We start from the raw sequence: 21,462 nt of genomic DNA on the forward strand, positions 1-21,462 counted from the left end.
GAACCCGTCCAGTGGTCCAGACTGTTGTTATCATGTTATGTACGGCAGTCTGTACACAAACGCCATCTTCCCTCAGCATTTCGCTTGGGGAATCATCTCTGCCCGGTGCCTTTCCTGGTCTCAGACTCCGGATCGCCTTCAGTACTTCCTCAACAGATGGTACCTCAGCCAGCCACTCACAGGGAGTGACTTCTTCAAATATTTGAGGCACCGCAGCCTCAGCAGGGTTATCCCAACTTTGTGCCATGATGTTTTCCAGGCTGAGAGATTTCCCCTCCCCAGGGAATTCACAGAAATGCTCAGCAAATCTGCAAACCTGTTCCTGGGGGTCGGAGATTGGATCACCGTTTTTTCCCATCATGATGATAATAGGTGTGATGCTGCAGGTTCCTTTTTTAATGGAGTTAAATAGGGATTGTGATGGCGGGCCATTGAGGCAGACTCCATCTCCTCAGCAACCCACGACCACCACCCATCCTTGCAGCACCTCACGGCTCTCCGAACCTCCGAGCGAAGGCTGCGGTAAACCTCCTCATTCTCTGATGTGAGATGCTGTAGACGATTAGAGTGGGCCTGTCGCTTTTTCTCAGCCATCCTGAACACCTCCTCTGTCAGCCAGGGTCTCTGGGGAGGTCTGGACCGCGTACCCAAAGCCACCATTGCAGCTGCCTGAGTCACAGTCCTAAACCTCACCCATTTACCCTCAACATCTGGAGGAGTGGGGGACGATGCCAACCCCAGCCGCAAGCGATGATGAAATTCACACTTGCAACTTTCATCAGCTACCCGAGACCAGGCCACCTTAGGTTGGAATGGGGTCCTGGGTGTACACCCACCACCGGAGTGGAAGAATGGCAGGCGCATCTTACAGATGACTAGTCGATGGTCAGAGGGCAGATCAGCTCCACGGTAGGTACTGGTGTCAAGGACATGGGCCCGCATCCGCTGTTCTGTCACTATGTAGTCCAGCAGATGTTCTTGCTTGGACCCGGCATGCATCCATGATGTTGTGTGGATGCGCCGATGCCGGAACAGCTTGTTGGTAATTACAAACCCATGGGCTGCACACAAATCTAGCAGCCTCCTACCATTGTTATTGAGCTGATCTGGCTCATGCCTTCCAATCACTCCAGACCAGGTGCCAGCATCATGACCAACTCGGGCATTGAAGTCACCCAATAAGATCATTCTATCCCGAGGGGCCACTTTAGCCAGCACCAGTGACAGGAGGTCATAGAAGGCATCTGACTCATCGGCCTTACCTGCATCCTTCAACGGATGTTCGTCTTTGGTGGGGGCATAAGTAACCACGACCACCACTCCTCGCCTCTGGTTGATGGGAAGGCGAGCCCAAAGTAGCTTCCCACACCTCACCGCCACGCTCCCACGCCCCCTTCATTCTTTTATTCAGAAGAAGAGCAACTCCCTGTTGTTTGGCAGTCTCCTGCCCCGAGTAGAGGACTGTCCACCCCTCATGGTGACAGAAGCCAGAGCCGGTCCACCAGACCTCCTGAATGCCACAGAGATCCAGGCAGTACCGGTCCAGCTCCCGACAGAGGAGTGGCAGCCTCTCCTCCGCAATGAGCATTCGAACATTCCGTAGTGACTTTTTGTTGTTTGTGGAGGAGCCCCGAGGGTAAAGATTCAATCTCCTGGCTCCGCCAAATGGGGTTTGGCCAGGAGACGTCATCAACGCCTGTCCCCCCGGGGCCTCCGGAACAAGCTTATTAATTAGACACACAGACACACACAGACGCACACACAGAGTGACACACACAGAGTCACACACACAGAGATACACACACACAAACACACACAGACAGACACACACACACAGAGACACACACACACACAGAGACACACACACACACAGACACACACACACACACAGAGACACACACACACACACAGACACACACACACACAGAGACACACACACAGACACACACACACACAGACACAGACACACACACAGACACACACACAGACACACACACAGACACACACACAGAGACACACACACACAGACACACAGACACACACACAGACACACACACACAGACACACAGACACACACAGAGACACACACAGACAGTGCGTACCACACTGGTAGTGCGGGCAGCACTCTCCGGGCCGCGTGGTGGCGACGGCGAAGGATCCGCGCTTGGGGCACTCCTTGCCGGCGGCGGCGCTCTGGTCGCAGGCCGCGGTGACGGCTCGCTGGGCCCCCGTGCACGAGTCGACGAACAGCGACACGCACGGCGTCACAGGCCTCTCCAACTCCTGGCAGCGGCAAGGTGGAGGGTGTAGTGGTGTAGTAGTGTATAGTGTAGTGTATAGTGTGTAGTGTATAGTGTGTAGTGTAGTGTAGTGTATAGTGTAGTGTATAGTAGTGTAGTGTATAGTAGTGTATAGTATAGTGTAGTAGTCTATAGTGTAGACAGTCCCCGGGTTACGGACGGGTTCCCCACGAACGATCCGTAACCCCCCAAATCAACGACAGAATCCCACAGCCGCACGTAGTTTGTCGCCTCCCCTACAACCCTATCATCACTCGGTCCATTTCCCATCGCTGCCCCGCATCGAATCCCTCTACGATACGTCCTGGACTTGTCTACGATTCTTTAATTTCGATGGAATATCTACCCTCCCGCTAACCACACCCCGTTGTTAAACTCACGGGACATTTTACTGCATCGCCATTGTGTATCATGAACACCATGGAACATTTGAACGTCAGTTGTTAACAGAAAGCGGCAGCTTCCGAAAAATAAAAATCATCTTCTTGGTTCTTTTGGTAAAGTCACGTAGAAGGGAAATAATAAAATAATAAAAATTTTACATAATAAAATCATTCTCACGACGTTTCGGCCACAACGCAAGCAGCCGTCCGTTGTGGCCGAAACGTCGTGAGAATTGTATTTTATTATGTTTTATTTTTATTATTTTATTATTTCCCTTCTACGTGACTTTACCGAAAGAACCAAGAAGATGAATCCCTGCAGTCACGAAAGCTTTAAATCGAAAAATAAAAATAAATCAATTAATTGATTCATTTGTATTTTTTTTACCTACGTGACTTTACCAAAAAAACCCAAGAGTATGAATCCTTGCAGTCACGAAGGCTTCACATCTAGAATATCCGTTTACCGTTCATTAGCCTAGGCCAACGGTCATCTCCGATGACCGTGAGCGAATCGGGGTGTGATTGCGTCAACTCAGGTACGTGTGGTGAAGAATGCGTGAGATGAACTCAAAATGAAGAAAAGCAGCTGCAGCAACTGAGAGTTACGAGACGGCGTGGCGGTTAATCCGCACGGAACCAATGTAAGAGCTCGAGCGAGAGTGCAGAGTGGCTATACACCACCGCCGCTTTGGGGAAGACTTGGGGAAGACGCTGCACCGCCTTACGCCTCTCCGCTCTGCAGTATTCATTTGCAACCTCACTGCGCCAGAGGTCGCAACTGGGTACCCGATACCCGTACCCTACCCGATACCCGGCTACCCGTACCCGGCCGGGTACGGATAGCCGTTTGCGACCCTGGTGCGGCCAGGTACGGGTACGGGTAGGCCGTGAGTCACTGGTGAGTCACCGTTTGTCACTCATTTCCCAACGTCTTGTCTCTTCTCACAATTTAAGTTCCTAGAATCAACCCACCCGCGCCTGCAACATGGCTTCATCCCAGATGTCGCAATCGGGTACCCGTAAATCAATGCATAGATTGATGCTTATGTGATTGTGGTTATGGTTGTACTTTATTAATCCCTAATCTCTGCCATTGCATACAATGAAACAAGAAATGATAAAAAAGTAAAAACAGAGCAATGTAATACAACACACTATTAGACATTATTAGACATGTGTTAGTGAATTTTCAAATATTTTCGGCAGGAAATGAGTTTTCAGATTTAGATATTTTTCTGGGTTGAGACCCCCAGACACCCTCGAAGATTTGGTCCCCCCCAATGTTGACTCCATGGCTACGGCCGTGGTGTATAGTGTACTTTATCGTAGTGTGGTGTATAGTGTACTTCATCGTAGTGTGGTGTGTAGTGTACTTCATCGTAGTGTGGTGTGTAGTGTACATATGTAATGTGAGGATATACCCGGGTTGCTGATGGATCACACCTCGTTACGATGATTGGCTCTGCCGGTCCTGGCCCATAGCCAATGGGGGGAAGTCTAGGGGCGTGGCCCTGACGTAATGGGAAGGTGACATCTGTAAGTAGAGGATTGGATCTGCTGGCTTTAGCCACAGCCAATGGGGGGACGAGTCAGGGGTGTGGTCCTGGGAACGTACCATGGAGTCTAGAAGATTCCATAGAGGTTAACCAGGATTGGTGGAAAGGTACCACGTGACCCGGGTATTAAAAGGGGTGGAGACGAACAACACGTGGTCAGATCTGGAACGAACGGAGGGTGAGGCCACGCTGGAGCGGGGTCCAGGCTGCCACGTGGCCGTGCGTGTCTCTCTCTCTCTCCCTCTCACGCTGTCTGTCAGCAGCATGAAGGAGTAAGATGGGAGTGTTGTGAACGAAAGACAAATAAAGACCGGATTCCAGAAGTCGCTTCCACGACCATTATTACACATATGTAGAACTTCTGGTGGGGAACAGCCGTTGTTGTTGTTGTGCGTGTGAGTTTGTGTATGTGTGAGTTTGTGTGTGTGAGTTTGTGTATGTGTGAGTTTGTGTGTGTGTGAGTTTGTGTGTGCGTTAGTTTGTGTGTGCGTGACGTCCCCACAGGCACTCACCTTGCAGACCGTCGCCGGAGACAGAGTCGTGGCTGCTGAAGCTGCAACACAAAGACGGGAGGTCACGTCTGGGGCAAACGGGGGCCCACTCACGTCCAGCCCACCAGCCCAGGACATCCCCCCCCCGCACAACCACCCACTCATCCATTCATTCACTCACCGACTCATCCACTCATCCACTCACCCACCCACCCACCCAACCACTCACCCACTCACCCACTCATCCACTCACCCACCCATCCACTCACCCACTCACCCACTCAACCACCCACCCACTCAACTACCCAACCACCCAACTACTCGCTGACTCAACCACCCAACCACTCACCCACCCAATCACTCACCCGCCCGCCCGACCACCCAGCCACCCACTCACCCACCAACCCACTCATCCACCCACCCACTCATCCACCCACCCACTCATTCACTCACCCACCCAACCACCCACTTAACCACTGACCCAACCACCCAGGAAGACAACCGCTTGTGTTATTTTCTGTTATTTTCTTTGAACCTATCTACGTGACTTTACCGAACGACCCAAGAATTAGAATTCCTGCAGTCACGAAAGTTTTACGCCTATACAAAGATAAGTGTGTAGTAGTGTAGCGTGTAGTGTACAGCAGAATGTTAAACTTCTCTGGAACCACCACCGTTGCACGTAGCCAACTGTGCTAATCAAAGTGCAGCTCTCGTGTGTTGCGAACAAACCTGCTGGCGTGCCGGGCAGCGTCGTGGTCGTGACATTGGACTTGGCCCTGCAGAGGAAGCGAACGGCGTAGTTGAGGCACAGCGGACTGGCGGCACTCTGGTCGGCATTGCGGCAGACGAGGCCGACGAGACGCTCGCAGGTGACCGCCTGGCCCAGCGTGGAGACGTCGCGGCCGGGGTACATCACGGCCCGGCACTGCACGGCCACCGGCTCCGCGCAGACGTCGAACCCCCGGCTCCGGATCCTCTCGATCGTCTCGACGTCGCCGCCGTTGTCCGGCGTCGGCGAGTCCACGTCGAGCCAGGGCGTCCACTCGTCTGCCGGAGGAGGAGTCTCCGCGCTCGGGGCGGGGAGGGAGGGAGAGGGCCCGGACAGGGCCGTGACGGACTCCGTCGTGACGCGGCTGGAGCCCAGGCTGAGGGTGGCGACGGGGTGGAGAGTTTGCGGCGAAGTCGCCCCGCTGCTGCTCCACTTGGCGTCGGTCGTCGCGCTTCCCGGGAGGGAGACCGCCGTGAACGGTGATGTCGGTCTCGTCGTCGTCGTCGTCATCTTTGGCCTGGCCGGCGGGGCGCAGAAGAACTTGACGGCGTAGTTGAGGCACAGCGGCCTGGTCCCGTTCTGGTCGGCGTTGCGGCAGATGAGGCCGACGAGACGGTCGCAGATCACCTTCTGCCCCAGCGTGGCGACGTCCCGGCCCGGGTACATCACGGCCTCGCACTGCACGGCCACGGGCTCCGAGCAGACGCTGACGCCCGTGCTCCTGACCTTCTGGATGGTCTCGATGTCCCCCTCATTGTCCGGCGTGGGCGCGTCCACGTCGAACCAGCGCGTCCACTCGGCCGGCTTGATGTCGGGCTCCGTGGAGTTCGTGTCCGACGAAGGCGAAGTCGTAACCGGGCTCAACGACACTCCCGGAGCGACGGAAGATGACGCGGCGGTCGGCCTCGTCGGCGGCGGCCTGGTCACCGGTCCACAGAAGAACTTGACGGTGTAGTCCAGACACAGCGGCCTGCTCCCGCTCTGGTCGGCGTTGCGGCAGATGAGGCCGATGAGACGGTCGCAGATCACCTTCTGCCCCAGCGTGGAGATGTCGCGGCCGGGGTACATCACGGCCTGGCACTGGATGCCCACGGGCTCCGAGCAGACGTCGACGCCCGCGTTCCTGATCCTCTCGATGGTCTCGATGTCCCCCTCGTTGTCCGGCGTCGGCACGGACACGTTGAGCCAGGGCGTCCACTCGGCGGGCTTCACGGTGAGCTCCGTGGACGCGGCAGGAGTGGGCCCGGCCACCGTGGTGGTCGTCTTGGTGAGGCCCGGGGCCCCCGGCGATCTAGAGACGGGCGAAACAATTCAATAAACATTTGGGCTCAGTTGTGCGGGGCACTTCAAAATACAAACTCTCTTGTAATAAAGCTCGTTGAGGCGACTTCTGGAATCCGTGTTTTATTCAACTTGCATTACAGCTTTCCTTCATGCTGATGACAGGCAGCGTGAGAGAGACAGATAGAGAGAGAGACGCGCCGCCACGTGGCAACCCGGAGCCCCGCTCCCGCGTGGCCCCCTTCCTCTGTTTGTTCCCGTTCTGACCACGTGTCGTTCGTCTCCACCCCTATTTAATACCCGGGTCACGTGGTACGTTTCCGCCAATCCTGGTTAGCCTCCATGGAATATTCCAGGCTCCCTCGTAGGCTCCCGGGGTCACGCCCCTGACTCCTCTCCCCATTGGCTCTGGCCAAAGCCAGCAGAACCAATCCTTTACTTGCAGCTGTCACCTTTCCATTACATCAGGGCCACGCCCCTAGGCTTCCCCCCATTGGCTATAGACCAGGACCGGCAGAGCCAATCATCATGACGAGTTGTGATACGTCAGTGAGCCGGATATATCCTCACATTACACTCTGACTAATAAAATTACTGCCCAATCATTTCAGCTCAAGGCTTGGCATATTTAAACAATATACTGCATTTTAATTTTACTTAATGGTATGATTCGTATTGATGAATTCCTCCCCCGATGAAGCGCATGAAAATGGAATGACCCATATTGATACATTCAATGCAATACACAGCGGGCTCATGCAGATCATCCCAGGACACTTTAAAATACAAAACTCTGACGATAATAAACACGTTCCTTCGGAGTGGGCAGGTAGGAACTGGGTTGGACAGCGCGTCCGTGCATGACAGACAGACAAATAATCCCTGGTGGGCAGTGTGGAAGCTGTTGTTCCTACCTGTATAAGTGTAGTGTATCGTGTCGTGTACAGTGTCGTGTGTAGGTTAAACGTTGAGTTTTATAAGGGCACCACGGGGTGACCAGCCCCACCCCACCCAGCCCCTCCCTAGCCTCCACACCCTCCCCTCCCCACCCAGCCCCACCCTCCCCACCAGCCCCTCCCCAACCTCCCCTCCCCACCCAGCCCCACCCTCCCCACCCAGCCCCTCCCCACCCTCCCCTCCCCACACAGCCCCTCCCCACCCTCCCATAAACTGAATCACCTTCAGGCTGTGAATGTTGAAAGAAACACGAGGCAAAAAGATCCGCTTTTTTTCCTTTCAAGGCTTCCATTTTATGAATGGAGCCACCCTCCCCCAGTTCCATTTTGTGAATGAAACATCGCCCCGTCTCCTCATTGGTCCGAGTCGTGGCTGTGCCCCCCCCCCACCACTAACCCCCCCCCCTCTACCAACCCCAACCCACCGCTCCCATTGGTCGGCACCCCCGAGCCAATGGGAGGGCTCTGGTGGGGCGGGGCCATGCACGATAGACAGACAGACAAGTAATCCCTGGTGGGCAGCAGTGTGGAAGCTGTTGTTCCGACCTGTATTACCACTAGCTACTCATTCCAGCTCCAGGATTGGCTAATTCAAACCTTTTATTTTCTTAGCTAGTGGTACAATCTGTATTTATTTATTCCCCTCCACCAGTGAAAATCATTAAATGGTCTGACCCAGCTTGCGCAATCAATCACGAGGGAGACTGAATCCGGATCAGACTGGTTCGAGTCAGAGCAACCACGTGGTGAGACACGTGGTCATTTATCAAGAAAACCATTGACGCTTGGCCCCCATGACAGGCAGAAGTACAGGCGACCCCCGCACCTACAGCCACTCACTACAGGCGATCCCCGCACACCTACAACCACTCACTACAGGAGACCCCCTGCACCTACAACCACTCACTACAGGTGACCCGCACACCTACAGCCACTCACTACAGGCGATCCCCGCACACCTACAGCCACTCACTACAGGCGACCCCCTGCACCTACAACCACTCACTACAGGTGACCCGCACACCTACAACCACTCACTACAGGAGACCCCCCACACACCTACAACCACTCACTACAGGCGACCCCGACACACCTACAGCCACTCACTACAGGCGACCCCCACACACCTACAACCACTCACTACAGGCGACCCGCACACCTACAACCACTCACTACAGACCCCCCACACACCTACAGCCACTCACTACAGGCGACCCCCACACCTACAACCACTCACTACAGGAGACCCACACACACCTACAGCCACTCACTACAGGCGACCCACACACCTACAACCACTCACTACAGGCGACCCGCACACCTATAACCACTCACTACAGGCGACCCACACACCTACAACCACTCACTACAGGCGACCCGCACACACCTACAACCACTCACTACAGGCGACCCACACGCACCTACAGCCACTCACTACAGGCGACCCGTACACACCTAAAACCACTCACTACAGGCGACCCACGCACACCTACAACCACTCACTACAGGCGACGCACACACCTACAACCACTCACTACAGGCGACCCACACACACCTACAGCCACTCACTACAGGCGACCCGCACACACCTACAACCACTCACTACAGGCGACCCACACACACCTACAACCACTCACTACAGGCGACGCACACACCTACAACCAGTCACTACAGGCGACCCACCCACACCTACAACCACTCACTACAGGCGACGCACACACCTACAACCACTCACTACAGGCGACCCACACACACCTACAGCCACTCACTACAGGCGACCCGCACACACCTACAACCACTCACTACAGGCGACCCACACACACCTACAACCACTCACTACAGGCGACCCCCGCACCTACAGCCACTCACTACAGGCGACCCCCACACACCTACAGCCACTCACTACAGGCGACCCCTGCACCTACAGCCACTCACTACAGGAGACCCACACACACCTACAGCCACTCACTACAGGCGACCCACACACACCTACAACCACTCACTACAGGCGACCCCCACACCTACAACCACTCACTACAGGAGATCCCCACACACCTACAGCCACTCACTACAGGCGACCCTCACACACCTACAGCCACTCACTACAGGAGACCCCCACACACCTACAACCACTCACTACAGGCGACCCACACACACCTACAACCACTCACTACAGGCGACCCACACACACCTACAACCACTCACTACAGGCGACCCACACACACCTACAACCACTCACTACAGGCGACTCCCGCACCTACAGCCACTCACTACAGGCAACCCCCACACACCTACAGCCACTCACTACAGGCGACCCACACACCTACAACCACTCACTACAGGCGACCCGCACACCTATAACCACTCACTACAGGCGACCCGCACACACCTACAACCACTCACTACAGGCGACCCACACGCACCTACAGCCACTCACTACAGGCGACCCGTACACACCTAAAACCACTCACTACAGGCGACCCACGCACACCTACAACCACTCACTACAGGCGACGCACACACCTACAACCACTCACTACAGGCGACCCACACACACCTACAGCCACTCACTACAGGCGACCCGCACACACCTACAACCACTCACTACAGGCGACCCACACACACCTACAACCACTCACTACAGGCGACGCACACACCTACAACCAGTCACTACAGGCGACCCACCCACACCTACAACCACTCACTACAGGCGACCCACACACACCTACAGCCACTCACTACAGGCGACCCGCACACACCTACAACCACTCACTACAGGCGACCCACACACACCTACAACCACTCACTACAGGCGACCCCCGCACCTACAGCCACTCACTACAGGCGACCCCCACACACCTACAGCCACTCACTACAGGCGACCCCTGCACCTACAGCCACTCACTACAGGAGACCCACACACACCTACAGCCACTCACTACAGGCGACCCACACACACCTACAACCACTCACTACAGGCGACCCCCACACCTACAACCACTCACTACAGGAGATCCCCACACACCTACAGCCACTCACTACAGGCGACCCTCACACACCTACAGCCACTCACTACAGGAGACCCCCACACACCTACAACCACTCACTACAGGCGACCCACACACACCTACAACCACTCACTACAGGCGACCCACACACACCTACAACCACTCACTACAGGCGACCCACACACACCTACAACCACTCACTACAGGCGACTCCCGCACCTACAGCCACTCACTACAGGCAACCCCCACACACCTACAGCCACTCACTACAGGAGACCCACACACCTACAGCCACTCACTACAGGTGACCCGCACACACCTACAGCCACTCACTACAGGTGACCCGCACACCTACAACCACTCACTACAGGCGACCCACACACCTACAACCACTCACTACAGGTGACCCGCACACCTACAACCACTCACTACAGGAGACCCACACACCTACAGCCACTCACTACAGGCGACCCCCGCACACCTACAACCACTCACTACAGGCGACACCTATAACCACTCACTACAGGCGACCCGCACACACCTACAACCACTCACTACAGGCGACCCCCGCACCTACAGCCACTCACTACAGGCGACCCCCGCACCTACAACCACTCACTACAGGCAACCCCCACACCTACAACCACTCACTACAGGCGACACCTACAACCACTCACTACAGGCGACACCCACACACCTACAGCCACTCACTACAGGCAACCCCCACACCTACAACCACTCACTACAGGCGACACCTACAACCACTCACTACAGGCGACACCCACACACCTACAGCCACTCACTACAGGCAACTCCCGCACCTACAGCCACTCACCACAGGCGACCCGCACCTACAACTTAATTGGTTCCTGGATGGCGGTGGCAAGTGGAGCCGTCGTACGTTGAAACTTAATTGCCCGTAGGCCGCAATGTGACACAGTCGGGTTCCCTTCCTGGAAACCCGCTATTGATTCTAGATTTGAAGCTTTCGTGACTGCAAGGATTCATATTCTTAGGTTTTTTTCGGTAAAGTCACGTAGGTAAAAAATTATAAATTAATAAAAGTAAAATAAAAATAAAATAAAAATCACGACGTTTCGGAGGCAACACATGCTTCCGTCTTCAGGTGGGACCGTCACAGCACGATAGCTGTAATCAAGTAAATGAGAAATTACAAGATATACTACCCCGTACATATACTGGTTGAGGGGAGGGGGGATGGGCCAGGACCGGCCCACTTTTATTATTATAGTGTCAAGCCGCACCTTACCATAACAAAGGCTCAGTCCTTTGTTATGTAGACTAGCCGTAGTCTCAAGCCGCACCTCACCATAATAATAAAAGTGGGCCATTCCTGGCCCATCCCCCCTCCCCCCTCAACCAGTATATATACGGGGTAGTATCTCTTGTAATTTCTCATTTACTTGATTACAGCAATCGTGCTGTGACGGTCCCACCTGAAGACGGAAGCTTGTGTTGCCTCCGAAACGTCGTGATTTTAATTTAATTTTTATTTTACTTTTATTAATTTTGTTTCTTTACCTACGTGACTTTACCGAAAAAACCTAAGAATATAACCCATTATTGCCTTAATAGATTGCGTCAGTATAAATGCGTCGAAAAACCCTCCACCACCCGACACAGCCAATCATTCAGGTTTGCCACGTAAACGAAACGTGGCAATGCATTGCTAGTTCAGCAGGCCGGTGTGTGTGCTGGAGAGTAAACCCACTACAACATTTACAATTGTTAATGACAAACCTTACCAACTGGCCGTGCCGGGTGGTGGCGGGTTTCACGACATGTACGTGATCTAAACCAAAAACAAATTCTATTGTCAGAAATAAATCTATAATGGGTAACGTCTTTGTGAAATGACCCTTCCTCATAGTAACCATGAGATAAGTCGACCACCATAAGTGCGTATTTATTTTTCGATTTAAAGCTTTCGTGACTGCAGGGATGCATCTTCTTGATTGTTTCGGTATAGTCACATAGAAGGGAAGTAATAAAATAATAAAAATAAAACATAATAAAATACAATTCTCACGACGTTTCGGCCACAACGCATTCCTTCCCTTTGTTAATGCTACCCCCATCCCCTCCCTTTGATGCTGCTAATCCTGTGAAGTACCGGTGAGGACGCTTGACGCCGAGGTTGAGGCACACGTATATTTATTTCACAATACGACAGTGGGCATATACACACTCGAGGGGGTATCGGCCCCCTCACCCGTATAACTCGGGATACACCCCTAGCTAACTCTGTCCTAGCCCCGAATCCTCCACTAATGGGCTAGGGGAGGCTAACTGGCCCGACACTGGTAAGTCGGGCCCGGTACCCGGAGTTCCAGACCAGCTCTTACAAGAGCACCGGCTCTGGCTTTCGGGACCACGCCGCTGGCTCAGTCCTGTCCGGCCCTGAAAAGGACATCGAACTAGGGGAGTCCAGGGCTCTATCTAAGACGTCTTCAGTCTTCTTCCCTTAGCTTAAACATAACTGACTCGAGCCCTTTGAACATCCCCTTTTATACCCAACCCCTCCCTGAGGGGTGGGGCCCCGGGGGATCATAACGTTCGAACCAGCCCCCCCCAGGGTGTCTGGCTCGGACGTCGTAGAGGGCACCTCCTCGTGCACTTACGTAGCCTCGCCCACTGTGTTTGTTTTCCATAGGCTGCCATGCATAACGGGCCCTCTCTTTAACACCCCTACATCTGCATAATGCACGGGCATAATATGACTTTGAAAACCCCCGCCCACCTCCTACGCATTTCCCATAAATATGCTAAAATTCCTGTTGATTTTGTCAAGGCGCTCTCCTTCCCCTCTCCAACCCAGCTTAAATATATGCTCCAAGCTTGGTGGTGTTTCATTCATCACCTGATGACGGCTGCTTGCGTTGTGGCCGAAACGTCGTGAGAATTATTTTATTATGTTTCATTTTTATTATTTTATTACTTCCCTTCTACGTGACTTTACCGAAAGAACCAAGAAAATGGGTCACGTTGTTGGGAAATGACCCTTCCTCATAGTAACCACGAGATAAGTCGACCACCATAGGCACGTATTTATTTTTAACGACGCTATACCCCTGAGCAGTTGACTACGGCACGCACGACGGGAGCTGCAGACTTAAGCCCGGCGATGTTGGACGAGACGGTTTGACCCTCACCTGTCCGCTGGGGTCGGGGATGATGCCGATTTCAACGACACGGGTGGAGCGATGGACGGCGTCACCACGGTGGTCAGCTTCGTGGTCGTCGTCGTCGGCGGCCTGGTCGGTTGGGCGCAGAAGAACTTGACGGCGTAGTTGAGGCACAGCGGCCTGGTCCCGTTCTGGTCGGCGTTGCGGCAGATGAGGCCGACGAGACGGTCGCAGATCACCTTCTGCCCCAGCGTGGCGACGTCCCGGCCCGGGTACATCACGGCCTCGCACTGCACGGCCACGGGCTCCGAGCAGACGCTGACGCCCGTGCTCCTGACCTTCTGGATGGTCTCGATGTCCCCCTCGTTGTCCGGTGTGGGCGCGTCCACGTCGAACCAGCGCGTCCACTCGGCCGGCTTGATGTCGGGCTCCGTGGAGTTCGCGTCCGACGAAGGCGGAGTCGTAACCCAGCTCAACGACACTCCCGGAGCGACGGAAGATGTCGCGGCGGTCGGCCTCGTCGGCGGCGGCCTGGTCACCGGTCCGCAGAAGAACTTGACGGTGTAATCCAGACAGAGCGGCTTGCTCCCGCTCTGGTCGGCGTTGCGGCAAATGAGGCCGATGAGACGGTCGCAGATCACCTTCTGCCCCAGCGTGGAGATGTCCCGGCCGGGGTACATCACGGCTTGGCACTGGACGCCCACGGGCTCCGAGCAGACGTCGACGCCCGTGTTCCTGATCCTCTCGATGGTCTCGATGTCCCCCTCATTGTCCGGCGTCGGCACGGACACGTTGAGCCAGGGCGTCCACTCGGCGGGCTTCACGGTGAGCTCCGTCGAGGCCACGTTGGAGGTGAACGTCGTGAGGCCCGGGGAGCTCCCGGTGGCGGTCGTTTCCTGAGTCGCAGGAGTCTTCCTCACCGTGGTTGACGCCGGAGACTTGCCAGACACTGGCGAGGGGCTGGTCGACAGCGTGGTGTGCGCCACATCTGGTTTGGTGGGACTTGCCGATGAATGATCAGAGTCTGGCTTGGTGGGACTTGCCGATGAATGTTCAGAGTCTGGTTTGGTGGGACTTGCCGATGAATGATCGGAGTCTGGTTTGGTGGGACTTGCCGATGAATGATCAGAGTCTGGTTTGGTGGGACTTGCCGGTGAATGATCAGAGTCTGGTTTGGTGGGACTGGCTGATGAATGATCGGAGTCTGGTTTGGTGGGACTTGCCGATGACAACTGAGCCGCTGGGCTTGTGGGAGCAGCCGGAGTAGTGGAGGTGAGGTCTCTGCACTGGGGGACACCACTCATGCAGTCGCTGCAAGAGAGGAGAGAGAGAGAGTGACGGCAATCAGGTTAGAGCATCCACACGCACTCAGTCTGTGGGCACTGTTAGAGAATGGTACAATGTTAGTCTATGGACCATGTGAGTCTATGGTACCATGTCAGTCTATGGTACGATGCTAGTCGATGGTACAGCCTGTGTGTGAATCGCTGACCATGTCTTGACGACGGCAACATTGCCGCTGGTGGTGGTGGTGGCGATGACGACGTTGGTGGCGTTGTGTTCGAGGCGGACGTCGTCCACGTAGCAGGGGCACTCACGCAGCGCCACACAGCGGTGGGCCTCCTCGTCCCAGTAGGGGCGAGCCTTGACGCAGCGCGGGTAGCAGCCTGTCAACAACAACATCAACAACAAACACAACAACATCAACAACAACAACCACCACCGCATTGTACATGTGTGTGTGTGTACGTGTGTGTGTACATGAGCGTGTGTGTGTACGTGTGTGTGCACGTGTGTGTATGTGTGTGTGTACGTGTGTGTGTATGTGTGTGTGTGTACGTGTGTGTATGTGTGTGAGTACGTGTGTGTGTGTGTACGTGTGTGTGTACGTGTGTGTACGTGTGTGTACATGAGCGTGTGTGTGTGTACGTGACTGTGTGCGTACATGTGTGTGTACGTGTGTGTGTACGTGTGTGTACATGAGCGTGTGTGTGTGTATGTGACTGTGTGTGTACGTGTGTGTGTACGTGTGTGTGTGTACGTGTGCGTACATGAGCGTGTGTGTACGTGTGTGTGTACGTGTGTGTGTGTACGAGTGTGTGTACGTGTGTGTGTGTACGTATGTGTACATGAGCGTGTGTGTGTGTACGTGTGTGTGTGTACGTGTGTGTACATGAGCGTGTGTACGTGTGTGTGTGTGTACGTGTGTGTGCTCATCGGAGGTGCACCGCACCACGTGGGTAGCAGCCTGCAAACACCACCACCAACACCCAACAAACACAACAGCAACAACCGCATTGCACCATGGGGCACGGGTAGCAGTCTGGCAACAACAAAAACAACCGCCATTCTCCAACAATTGGCGGTGACGTCACCACGAACCTTGTGCCAGGATAGGTGTGCTTTGAGGCCAACACTTGAAGTGTTGAAGGCTCGCTGCTGGCATGGGTTGACTGCTGTGCCAGGCTAGGTGCAGGAGGAGGTCACGGGACAGATCCAGCAGGTGCCATGGGTTGACTGCTGTGCCAGGCTAGGTGCAGGAGGAGGTCACGGGACAGACACAGCAGGTGCCATGGGTTCCCTGGTGTGCCAGGCTAGGTGCAGGAGGAGGTCACGGGACAGACCCAGCAGGTGCCATGGGTTGACTGCTGTGCCAGGCTAGGTGCATGAGGTCACGGGACAGACCCAGCAGGTGCCATGGGTTGACTGCTGTGCCACGCTCGGTGCAGGAGGTCACGGGACAGATCCAGCAGGTGCCATGGGTTGACTGCTGTGCCAGGCTAGGTGCAGGAGGAGGTCACGGGACAGACCCAGCAGGTGCCATGGGTTCCCTGGTGTGCCAGGCGAGGTGCAGAAGGAGGTCACGGGACAGACCCAGGTGGTGGCATGGGTTGACTGCTGTGCCAGGCTAGGTGCAGGAGGAAGTCACGGGACAGACCCAGCAGGTGCCATGGGTTGACTGCTGTGCCAGGCTAGGTGCAGGAGGAGGTCACGGGACAGACCCAGGTGGTGGCATAGGTTGACTGACTGAGATGGCTAGTGGATGCACCGCCCTGTGCTCCCCACTGTGCCAGGCTAGGTGCACTTTGAGTCCTCGTGAAGTGTTGAAGGCTCACCGCTGGCAGGACATGAAGCCACTGAGAGCTATGATGGACTCTGACATCATCGAGATTGAAAACGGATTTATTTAGAACTGCCTCTTGTGTTTAGATTGTTGTGCTTTCCCCGCCCCTCCGATTAGCACGGTTGGCTACGTACGCTGTGAAAGATGTTTAACATTCGTACAGTACACTGGACAGACTCAGCAGGTGCCATGGGTTGATGGACTGACTGCCAGATGCACCAGCTGTGCTCTTCACTGTGCCAACTTGCTGTGCTTTAGCCACCCGGCGCTCCGCTCGTTGTTGTGAGCGTCGCCCCTCCGCCCTCCGTTGTTGTTGGAGGGCGACTGCCTCCAACTGCCCAGTAGCGTCCTTCACGAGCCTCCTCCACAGAGGCCGATCTTGACACTGCTGGTACCAGTCATCGGCAAGTCCACTCAGCTCCACATCCTCCTGTACCCCATCACTCCATCTCTTCTCTAGCCCGTGCCGCGCCCATTTAGCCCCCTCGATCCGGCCAAACAAAAACTGTTTCGGCATGCGGTGGCTGAGCATGCGGGCTACATGATCCAGCCAACGCAGCTTTGCCCGCCTGAGGAGCTCACTGATGGAACTGTGTCCAGATCTTTCAAGCATTTGTGAGCTCCTCAAACAATCCAGCCTGGTTAAACCCAGGATGGATTTAAGGCATGCCAGCTTAAATGTTTATAACCGGCGCAGATGTTTCATTAGAGGTTTCCACGTTTTTCCAAACATAGAGAAGGATTAGAATGACTGTGGTTGAGAAGACCTGAAGCTTCGTGTGGAGCGACAGACCATGTAGCTTCCACACAGAGTTACACAGCCGATGAAAAGGCAATGCCGTCCGACTGATTCGAAGTGAGACCTCTGCTGTCAAATCGGAGCTGATCATGAGCAGGATATGGAAAACTCCCCACTGTCTCAACAACTGCCCCATCACCAATGAGGAGCTGAGGGAGGGGAGCGTTTGATGATACAAAATGCTCAGGCAGGGAGAGTGGGTGCGCGAGTGGGTAAGTGGGTGAGTGAGTGGGTGACTGAGTGGGTAAGCGAGTGTGTGGATGGTTGAGTGAGTGGGTAATTGAGTGGGTGGGTGACTGAGTGAGTGGGTGACTAACTGATTGAGTGACTGAGTGGGTGGGTGAGTGGGTGACCGATTAGGTGAGCGAGTGAGTGGGTGACTAAGTGACTGAGTGGGTGACTGAATGGGTGACTGAGTGGGTGAGTGAGTGAGTGGGTGACTAAGTGACTGATGGGGTGACTGAATGGGTGACTGAGTGAACGAGTGACTGAGCGAGTGACTGAATGGGTGACTGAGTGGGTGACTGAGTGGGTGAGCGAGTAGGTGAGCGAGTGAGTGAGTGGGTGACTGAGTGGGTGAGCGAGTAGGTGAGCGAGTGACTGAATGGGTGACTGAGTGTGTGAATGAGTGGGTGAGTGAGTAGGTGAGTGAGTGAGTGGGTGACTAACTGATTGAGTGACTGAGTGGGTGAGTGAGTGAACGAGTGACTGAGCGAGTGACTGAATGGGTGACTGAGTGGGTGAGCGAGTAGGTGAGCGAGTGACTGAGTGGGTGACTGAGTGGGTGAACGAGTGAGTAGGTGAGCGAGTGAGTGACTGAATGGGTGACTGAGTGGGTGACTGAGTGGGTGAGCGAGTAGGTGAGCGAGTGACTGAGTGGGTGACTGAGTGGGTGAGCGAGCGAGTAGGTGAGCGAGTAGGTGAGCGAGCGAGTGACTGAATGGGTGACTAAATGGGTGACTGAGTGTGTGACTGAGTGGGTGAGCGAGTAGGTGAGTGAGTGGGTGACTAACTGATTGAGTGACTGAGTGGGTGAGTGAGTGAACGAGTGACTGAGCGAGTGACTGAATGGGTGACTGAGTGTGTGAGCGAGTAGGTGAGTGAGTGACTGAGTGGGTGACTGAGTGGGTGAGCGAGCAAGTAGGTGAGCGAGTAGGTGAGTGAGTGACTGAATGGGTGACTGAGTGTGTGACTGAGTGGGTGAGCGAGTAGGTGAGTGAGTGAGTGAGTGGGTGACTAACTGATTGAGTGACTGAGTGGGTGACTGAGTGGGTGACCGATTAGGTGAGCGAGTGAGTGGGTGACTAAGTGACTGAGTGGGTGACTGAATGGGTGACTGAGTGGGTGAGTGAGTGAGTGGGTGACTAAGTGACTGATGGGGTGACTGAATGGGTGACTGAGTGAACGAGTGACTGAGCGAGTGACTGAATGGGTGACTGAGTGGGTGACTGAGTGGGTGAGCGAGTAGGTGAGCGAGTGAGTGAGTGGGTGACTGAGTGGGTGAGCGAGTAGGTGAGCGAGTGACTGAATGGGTGACTGAGTGTGTGAATGAGTGGGTGAGTGAGTAGGTGAGTGAGTGAGTGGGTGACTAACTGATTGAGTGACTGAGTGGGTGAGTGAGTGAACGAGTGACTGAGCGAGTGACTGAATGGGTGACTGAGTGGGTGAGCGAGTAGGTGAGCGAGTGACTGAGTGGGTGACTGAGTGGGTGAACGAGTGAGTAGGTGAGCGAGTGAGTGACTGAATGGGTGACTGAGTGGGTGACTGAGTGGGTGAGCGAGTAGGTGAGCGAGTGACTGAGTGGGTGACTGAGTGGGTGAGCGAGCGAGTAGGTGAGCGAGTAGGTGAGCGAGCGAGTGACTGAATGGGTGACTAAATGGGTGACTGAGTGTGTGACTGAGTGGGTGAGCGAGTAGGTGAGTGAGTGGGTGACTAACTGATTGAGTGACTGAGTGGGTGAGTGAGTGAACGAGTGACTGAGCGAGTGACTGAATGGGTGACTGAGTGTGTGAGCGAGTAGGTGAGTGAGTGACTGAGTGGGTGACTGAGTGGGTGAGCGAGCAAGTAGGTGAGCGAGTAGGTGAGTGAGTGACTGAGTGGGTGACTGAGTGTGTGACTGAGTGGGTGAGCGAGTAGGTGAGTGAGTGAGTGAGTGGGTGACTAACTGATTGAGTGACTGAGTGGGTGACTGAGTGGGTGAGCGAGTAGGTGAGTGGGTGAGTGGGTGAGCGAGTAGGTGAGTGAGTGAGTGGGTGACTAACTGATTGAGTGACTGAATGGGTGACTGAGTGGGTGACTGAGTGGGTGAGCGAGTAGGTGCGTGAGTGAGTGACTGAGCGAGTGACTGAGTGGGTGACTGAGTGGGTGACTGAGTGGGTGAGCGAGTGACTGAGTGGGTGACTGAGTGGGTGAGCGAGTAGGTGAGCGAGTGAGTGAGTGAGTGAGCAAGTGACTCAATGGGTGACTGAGTGGGTGACTGAGTGGGTGAGCGAGCGAGTGAGTGAGTGAGTGGGTGAGCGAGTGACTGAGTGGGTGACTGAGTGGGTGAGCGAGTAGGCGAGTGAGCGAGTGAGTGGGTGAGCGAGTAGGTGACTGAGTGACTGAGCGAGTGACTGAATGGGTGAGTGAGTGGGTGACTGAGTGGGTGAGCGAGTAGGTGAGCAAGTAGGTGAGCGAGCGAGTGAGTGGGTGAGTGAGTGACTGAACGAGTGACTGAGTGGGTGACTGAGTGGGTAACTGAGTGGGTGAGCGAGTAGGTGAGCGAGTGACTGAGTGGGTGACTGAGTGGGTGACTGAGTGGGTGAGCGAGTGACTGAGCGAGTGACTGAGTGGGTGAGCGAGTGGGTGACTGAGTGAGCGAGCGAGTGAGTGGGTGAGCGAGTAGGTGAGCGAGCGAGTAGGTGAGCGAGCGAGTGACTGAGTGGGTGACTGAGTGGGTGACTGAGTGGGTGACTGAGTGGGTGAGCGAGCGAGTGACTGAGCGAGTGACTGAATGGGTAACTGAGCGAGTGACTGAGTGGGTGAGCGAGTGGGTGAGCGAGTGACTGAGTAGGTGAGCGAGTAGGTGAGCGAGCGAGCGAGCGAGCAGGTGAGTGGGTGGGTGACTGAGTGGGTGAGCGAGTAGGTGAGCGAGTGACTGAATGGGTGACTGAGTGGGTGACTGAGTAGGTGAGCGAGTAGGTGAGCGAGTGGGTGAGTGGGTGGGCACCGCTCACCCTCCAGTGTGTTGAGCTCGCTGCTCAGGTTGCCACCGGGGGCCGTGGGGCAGATGGCGGAGAGGGCGCTGCAGGCGCTGTAGTGCCACGTGCACTCCCCCTCCTCGTTGTAGAAGTCACAGAACACGGCTGGGAAGAACCACACACACACACAGTTACACGCAAAGACAGCGCCTCCAACTCCTCCTCTGAGTGAGCAGCAATTACCAGATCGGCATACATAACGTGGTTGACCAATAGGGAGCTATCCCTTGACCGCACCCGGGCATCAATCAGCCTCCAATGGTGTCTGTACCAGATGGAAATTCCTCCGGTACAGCTATTGAAGGCTTCACGAACTGCGTGGTCGAAATAGATGTTAAATAATGTGGGAGCCAGAGGACATCCCTGTCGCACCCAAAGGTGTACAGGGAATGGCTCAGACTCCC

General features: G+C 55.0%; 2 protein-coding genes across 2 annotated transcripts in view; one reads left to right on the plus strand and one right to left on the minus strand.

Annotated features, from left to right (window-relative positions):
• The window catches only part of LOC133359975 (uncharacterized), a 341,563-nt gene that overhangs the window by 27,679 nt on the left and 292,422 nt on the right, over window positions 1-21,462 (plus strand). The window lies entirely within an intron of this gene.
• Window positions 1-21,462, minus strand: part of LOC133359919 (mucin-5AC-like) — a 95,097-nt gene that overhangs the window by 8,782 nt on the left and 64,853 nt on the right. The window contains exons 53-58 of the mRNA XM_061578479.1: window positions 21,035-21,163; window positions 15,389-15,563; window positions 13,924-15,207; window positions 5,466-6,796; window positions 4,755-4,795; window positions 2,103-2,283 (exon numbers count right to left, since the gene is read on the minus strand). Coding sequence (XP_061434463.1) covers window positions 2,103-2,283; window positions 4,755-4,795; window positions 5,466-6,796; window positions 13,924-15,207; window positions 15,389-15,563; window positions 21,035-21,163 — 3,141 coding nt within the window. The remainder of the gene's footprint in view (window positions 1-2,102; window positions 2,284-4,754; window positions 4,796-5,465; window positions 6,797-13,923; window positions 15,208-15,388; window positions 15,564-21,034; window positions 21,164-21,462) is intronic.

Source organism: Lethenteron reissneri, chromosome 66 (assembly GCF_015708825.2).
Source record: "Lethenteron reissneri isolate LAM-NWPU_2019-01 chromosome 66, ASM1570882v1, whole genome shotgun sequence".
NCBI lineage: Eukaryota > Metazoa > Chordata > Hyperoartia > Petromyzontiformes > Petromyzontidae > Lethenteron > Lethenteron reissneri.